The sequence below is a fragment of the Mytilus californianus genome, unplaced genomic scaffold (assembly GCF_021869535.1).
Source record: "Mytilus californianus isolate M0D057914Y unplaced genomic scaffold, xbMytCali1.0.p SCAF_6, whole genome shotgun sequence".
Taxonomy (NCBI): domain Eukaryota; kingdom Metazoa; phylum Mollusca; class Bivalvia; order Mytilida; family Mytilidae; genus Mytilus; species Mytilus californianus.
In genome coordinates this window covers 114714850-114722299 of record NW_026262712.1, presented here as the reverse complement: position 1 = coordinate 114722299, position 7450 = coordinate 114714850, and the positions used below count along the sequence as shown (strand labels likewise).

The 7450-nt window shown below is 35.2% G+C and overlaps 1 protein-coding gene across 1 annotated transcript; it reads right to left on the bottom strand.

Annotated features, from left to right (window-relative positions):
• Positions 1–2237: 2237 nt before the first annotated feature.
• Positions 2238–6406, bottom strand: LOC127704530 (actin, cytoplasmic-like). The gene is made up of 2 exons (XM_052208623.1): positions 6170–6406; positions 2238–3396 (listed from the first exon to the last, which is right to left on the bottom strand). Exons 1-2 carry the CDS (start codon positions 6293–6295, stop codon positions 2392–2394), a joined length of 1131 nt encoding a protein of 376 aa, XP_052064583.1. The 5' UTR covers positions 6296–6406; the 3' UTR covers positions 2238–2391.
• Between the last annotated feature and the right edge of the window lie 1044 nt (positions 6407–7450).

The following is a 7450-nucleotide window of genomic DNA, read 5'->3' as shown; positions in this document are numbered from 1 at the left end:
GTTGTGAAATAACTACTCCCTTTGATGAAGTGATAATGTTTTTCTGTTGTGATTTTGGTTTCCAACACGTTATTGTACTTTTTACAAGTATAATATTGGTGTAATTAATCAATAAGTTGGTAACAGCATAGACATGACAAAAAAGTACCCACTATTTTTTTTCAATAAATGTCTTGAAATTTCTTTTGTCTACACTGTTATACAAGAAACGTGCTGTGTTAAATGTTTAGGTTACCTTGCGCTTTTGAAATCAACACTGACTAGTTCAATATTCATAGGGAGAACAATTTAACGGTTGATTTAAGTAGCGGTAACAGGATGGACATGAACTTCATGTACGCTGATTGAATTTAGTTTGTAGAATAAATGTTACATATAATAATAAAGAAGCTACGATTTTTCGTTAGAGTTATTATTAACGTTCTAAAAAAGTCCCTTTTGCAGATATCAAGGCGATCAGAAAATAGGAAAAAAATCATTTGAAATGTGTTACTCTGACACTGTACGCACACAAATTACGCAAAAATCGGACCTAAATATATTTTAATCTTATCAAAATAGATCTAAATCGTGTTTATTATTAATGTTCTGACTCATAAATCCTACAAAATTTCATTTAAACACTTACAACTGCATTTTCCATTAGAAATAAAAAAAAAAATAAGCATGGGTGTACTGAAAATTCGACATTTTTTGAAAATGACCCATATGTACATTGTCGGAAAATATAAAATTTATTTGTACTCGCTGCGAAACAGGAGAAAAGCTCGGCGAGCCTCGCTTTTCGTCCCGTTTCTAAAGCTCATACAAATAAATTTTATATTTTCCGACAATGTACATATATTGTATATGTACTGAACAGCAAATGCAGCTATATAACCGATACAGCTGTACACTTACCCATGAAATACAGCTATACATCACATACGGCTATAAGTTTGTACTGAACAACAAATGCAGCTATACGGATGATCTGATTAACAGAAACAGCTATACGTGTGTACTGATCAACAGATGTAGCGATACGGGTGAACTTACCAAAATATACAGCTAAACAGGCGTACTGGCCAACAGATACGGTTATACATGTGTACTGACCAACAGATACAGCTATACAGGTGAACTGATCAACAGATACAGCTATGCATGTGTTTCGACCAACAAAAAAAGCTATACAGGTGTATAAACCATCAAATACAGCTATACATGTGTACTGACCAATAAATACTGCTATACATGTGTACTGACCAACAAATACTGCTATACATGTTGTATTGACCAACAAATAAAGATATCAACAGCAAACAATAAAAGTCAAATGCAGCGATACGGATATACTGACCACCAATCTGTTAAGGAGTACAATTGGAGAATGGCCCATATCGATAAAGAAATAAAGAAGCACTTGAAGAAAATTGTATTACGATTAATTTTAGCACGAATTGTAGACATAAACTGCAATTTATACGAATGTATTGTAATTCGGGAAAGAAAAGAAATTTCACAATCTAAAAACTAACCTCAGTCCGTTTGTTATAAAGATTTGTGTTTAAACGCACTTTGGTTGCTTATTGTTGTTCTCATTTTTTTCATTTCATAAAACCGTCATCAATGTCTTCTTTCTACACTCTTAGTATTGTTAAATTTTGAAACATAGTAATGGAAATCAATTATTATTATCGAAACATTAGTTACCAGCAGAACTAGTACATCTTATTCAAGCAAAATCAATACTGGGTGGTGTTGATTCATACTATTCACTGTTCACTGAATATCTGTTTCAGAGATGACAACGGATATGTTCAATTGCAACTACAATCCCGTCCCCTTTTCCCCGAATGTGACCTACCGAATTAAGACTTATCACCGGGTTTGTACTAACATGAGCAACACGACGGGTGCCAAATGTGTAGCAGGATCTGTTTACCTTTCTGGAGCACCTGAGATCACCCCCAGTTTTTGGTAGGGTTCGTGTTGCTCAGTCTTTAGTTTTCTATGTTGTGCTTTGTGTACTGTTGTTTATCTGTGGTCATTTTCTGTTTTAGCCATGGCGTTGTCAGTTTATTTTCGACTTATGATGAGTTTCAATGTCCCTTAGGTTTCTTTCGCCCCTCTTTTTCAAGATCAAGGATAAAATTAAGCAGGATATATAACTGGCACATTGAGAGGTAGAAAACGATAAGCGTTCGATTTCTTTTAACCAATACAACAATACATATATTATTAGACAGGCAAAATAAGATTTTACAGCTTTATTTTTGTACAACGAAGAATTTTATAAAAATGATAAAAAAAAATAGTTTGAATTAAACAATGATACAAACGGATGCTGTATGTACCAATAATATAACATAACAATTAATTGAAGTTTTGAGCAAGACGTTTTGCAGTTTAAAAGCACTTTCTGTGGACAATGGATGGACCAGCTTCGTCGTATTCCTGTTTGCTGATCCACATCTGTTGGAAGGTAGAAAGTGAAGCCAAGATGGAACCACCTATCCAGACGGAATATTTCCTTTCTGGTGGAGCAATAATTTTGATTTTCATTGTTGATGGAGCAAGCGCTGTGATTTCTTTCTGCATACGATCGGCAATTCCTGGATACATGGTTGAACCACCAGAAAGTACGGTATTAGCATACAAGTCTTTACGAATATCAACATCACACTTCATGATACTGTTGTATGTCGTTTCGTGCAAACCTGAGGATTCCATGCCCAAGAAAGAAGGTTGTAACATTGCCTCTGGACATCTGAATCTTTCATTGCCGATTGTGATAACCTGTCCGTCAGGTAATTCGTAGCTTTTCTCTAAAGATGACGATGAAGAGGCTGTTTGCATTTCTTGTTCAAAGTCTAATGCTACATAGCACAGTTTTTCTTTAATGTCTCTTACGATTTCTCTTTCGGCTGTGGTGGTGAAAGAATATCCACGTTCTGTCAGAATTTTCATCAGATAGTCTGTAAGGTCACGACCGGCAAGATCCAACCTCATTATAGCGTGAGGAAGGGCATAACCTTCATAGATAGGTACAGTGTGGGATACACCATCACCAGAGTCTAACACAATACCAGTTGTACGACCAGAAGCGTATAAAGACAATACAGCCTGGATAGCAACGTACATAGCGGGAGAGTTGAAGGTTTCGAACATAATCTGTGTCATCTTTTCTCTGTTGGCTTTAGGGTTGAGGGGAGCCTCTGTCAGTAAAACGGGATGTTCTTCTGGGGCAACACGAAGTTCATTGTAGAAAGTGTGATGCCAGATTTTCTCCATATCGTCCCAGTTTGTGACAATTCCGTGTTCAATAGGGTATTTCAGTGTAAGGATTCCTCTTTTGCTTTGGGCTTCATCACCAACGTAGCTGTCTTTCTGTCCCATACCAACCATTACACCCTGAAAAAACACAACACGTGTACATTAATATCAATTGAATTTGTCAGTTCCCCTAAAATTCACAAAAAGAATGGAGATAAAAAGACAAAAATTAATAAATGGGGAATGTGCCTATGGGACACAGATGTGTCCATGGGACACAGATGAAGCCCCCGCTTGCATATCCTATAAAGTTATAAAGGGACATAACTGAAGAACAGTAAAGGTGACGCTACCCAAATTTGTACTTGATCTGAGTTTTGTGGTAATAGGTATTGTATATAAGTCTAATAACATTTGGTTGAGCAATTTTTCCATTTGTAAACAGGCATAACTCAAGAATTGTAAAAGTTACGCCACCCAATTTCGAACATGATCCGTATTATGTAGTAATAAGCATTGTGTATACGTTTCATAACATTTGGTTGAGGCTAACTTAAGTTAGAGAACGGAAACGAAAAATTCAGCAATTTTTCCATTTGTAATGGGGCATAACTCTAGAACGGTTATAGTGACGCCACCAAAATTCAAACTCGATCTGTGTTTTGTAGTAATAAGCATTGTGTATACGTTTCATAATATTTGGTCGAGGCAAACTAAAGATAGAGTAAGGAAACCAACTTTGGAACGAACGGACGGACGTACAGACGGACAAGGGTAAAACTTAATGCCCCCTCCGCTATGGCGGGGGCATAAAAAATACAGAATAATTGGGTGCTAAAATATAAAGATTAGATAAAATTACCTAAAAAAAATTAAAAACACAGAAATTAAGAACCCCCATCCAGACCCTAATTCATATTTTTGTCGGTTAAAAGCTCATTAGATTTTATGGTATGTCCTTGTTTGTATGCTCTGCCGACTGTAACTAATTTAAAAGCTTATTTATTATTAATCATAGGCAGACATAACGAATTTTACTTCCAGGTTTATGTTACAAGTGTGAAGAGAAAATGTGTACTTTTATAACTGGTAAATTTCCGACATGCATATGTATATTTCATTTGAAGTTTGCCTTCATGTGCGAGATTGTGATTCGTTGCAACTTTGCAGCGACACCCTTGCACACAATTTGATATTGCAATGATACTAAATTTTAAGACATATCACTGAATTGCACAGTATATTGTGTTTGTTTTTGCTGTATTGTTGGTATAATTACACCTTATGTAAGAATCCTGGGTTTTGATTGGTTGATATCCAGTGTATTTTTCACCAATTTACTGTTACCATTTTTTAACGCTGCCGGGGTATATGCAAAAAGGATATGCCTTTTTTACCCTTTCTGCCATGGTATTTGCCAAAAAATACTCTTTCCGACTGGACGCTTGTAACGTCACGATCATCAATGTGTTTTTGAACGTTAACATTCGGTGTAATTAAACAGATATAGCAGGTTCTTGAGGGGGTATTTGCGAAAAATACCCCTCCTTAACATGATATATCTGTTCAATATTGGATTTCTTTGGGAAAATGACTTGCTTTGTATATGATTCGACCATACAACTTATTGCTATTTATTCCAATACGGATAAGTTCTGAATTCACACAACTCTTTCGTCCAGTTGAAGCTATCTGGGGTCCTGTTGAAACAATGTGTTATGCCTAACATTTTTAAGAGACATATTTAAACCATGGTAAACACTTCAAACAAAGCATTTTTATGATTGTATTTTGTGTTTTAAAAAAGCGGATCATAATCTATCAAAGTTTCATAATGATCGCTTTATAAACTTTTTCCTCCCTCAGCTCGTTACTGATGACCTTTGTTTTTTGATACACTTGACCCAAACAGGAAGTTGTCTGACTGTTTTTCCCGAATGAACGTCGAGAAAACATGCGAGCAATCATTAGGTAATGTTTTAATCAAAGCATTATCCCAACCACGGCCACACTCCACTCGATCGGGATCTATTTACTTGTTTTCACTTATACGTAATAACATTTGGTATGATAAAAAATTTTGTTAAAATACTCCCACTTTAAGTAGAAATATTCAAGTCTTGATCAGTCGTATACCTGTCGGGTCACACTAGTAACAGGTATTTACTGTCATTGTCACATGTGGTGACCATATAAGGCGTTGTTCCGCTGTAGCGAATACATATTCTATGATTAAAAAGCACAATTGAGCATTTTAGGTCGCAACGATTGAATTTCTGACATATGACAAACAAAACTTAATAAAAACACAAACAAAAGGAAATTGAAAGCGAGTGTAAATATGCTGACACCACAGATTTGTTTGTCTATCAAAAAGTTAAATAGTTACATGGGCGTGGCCAACGCTACTCAAGTATAAATCTACTCCAAATATGGGCAATAGCAACGTGTACCGGCATTTCACATTGTATTAAGACTAGGCGCTCCCTTTTTTCTTGAGAATTCGCTTTGACAAGACAATTATTTAAAGCGACGAACATTGAAATATAAGATGATTAAAATACATCATACAAAACAACATAGAATGTGAACCAAGGCAATTGCGACAACCCTGAATAAAACGAATTCCTATATATATACCGAGACTGGAACCAACTGCCAACATCAGCGACATCAGCTAAAGGCATGCTCTGCTAAAATTTAGACAGTAACATCCTGTACATAATTTTAATTGTATATATATAGAGAACGTTTTAACTTGTAAATAGCCAAGAGAAAACTTTCTGTGTTGTCCGACACTGCGTATAGTTTTCGCGGTACCTCATACATTCAAACATTGAATTCGGTTCCTTACCTGGAAGAAGAAGAAGAAGCTTTACTATTAAATAGGTGTACTTATTAATTTACAAACCTGATGTCTGGGTCTTCCAACTATTGATGGAAATACAGCTCTTGGGGCATCATCTCCAGCAAATCCAGCTTTACACATTCCTGATCCATTGTCAATTACCAAAGCGGCTACGTCGTCATCACACATTTTGAATTTGTTTAATTTTCTAAGCTTGTTACAACCTTTCTATTCCTGTTACAACTATTGACTGGGGAGACTTTAAAATCCACACTTGTTTTATTCACCGGACTTCCTCGTTTTTTGCACCTTGGGAAAAAAGCGATATATGCTACCATATATGGCGATATGAAATGAATCATTTGCATATGTATGGTAAAAGCGTTCAGTTTAATAGCGTGTTTACGTTAAGTGTACTGTGTATTGAAGCATTACTGAATATTCATACTGACCTCACCCTTTATTATAGATCACACAGGTAATTTTACACTTGTTAGCATTGTATTTGATTTTAACCTCCAGGTGTATAATGGGAGTGCACACTAAGTTACACATAAATATAATATGGATTTTTAAAATCACATAAACACGACGACACAAATACAACAGGAGGGAATTTCCTTTTAAAATTCCATTCTTATTTCCTTTCCTTTTTCAATATTCAAATTGGTTGATTAATTTACTTGTGGAAATTTGGAATATATAAGAACATGTTTTATAAGACATTCCCGCCATTTTAACATTAACACCAACTTTTTTAGTAGTATATAGGGAACGTTGAACTTAAATCCCTGGCTTCATTTCAACATGAAGCTGATGAACGGAAGGAACATCACTTGACCGAGAGTCGATACTGGAAGTAAACGGAATGCAGCGAAATTCAGTAATTTTTCGAGCGGGTCACAAAGTTTAGAAATAGATGTGTTACTGATGTTTATCCTTCTAGAGCATAGACTTCTTTTGGTGCAAAATGTTTCAAGAAACGGATTGAAAATGTCGGTTCATCACACTAATGGCTTTTGAACCAATGAAATTGTAGGATTGCACTTCCTAAAGCAAATTGCAATGTCTTTTCTATAACCTAAAATATATCAGATACTTACGCTAAAGAAACGTGTAAGAAACAATTATTGTCCTTGGTTGAAATGTATACAAATTTAAAATATTTTTATTCATATATTTGTATATATTTTATGTTCTTAATTAATTATCGATTAATAAAAACATCCCAGAGGTCCTTTGAAAATATCTTGACGCTTTGATACTATACACCGTGAACATATTGTTTTACCTTCTTTCCACAACAAATGTAGGTGCCATAATTCTTCATACATAGTCATCCAT

Coding starts and splice junctions, on each gene's coding strand:
- LOC127704530 (XM_052208623.1), bottom strand. CDS start 6,295: ATGTGTGATGACGACGTAGCCGCTTTGGTAATTGACAATGGATCAGGA. Junction 3,397..6,169: donor TTGGAAGACCCAGACATCAG/GTTTGTAAATTA, acceptor GTGTTTTTTCAG/GGTGTAATGGTTGGTATGGG.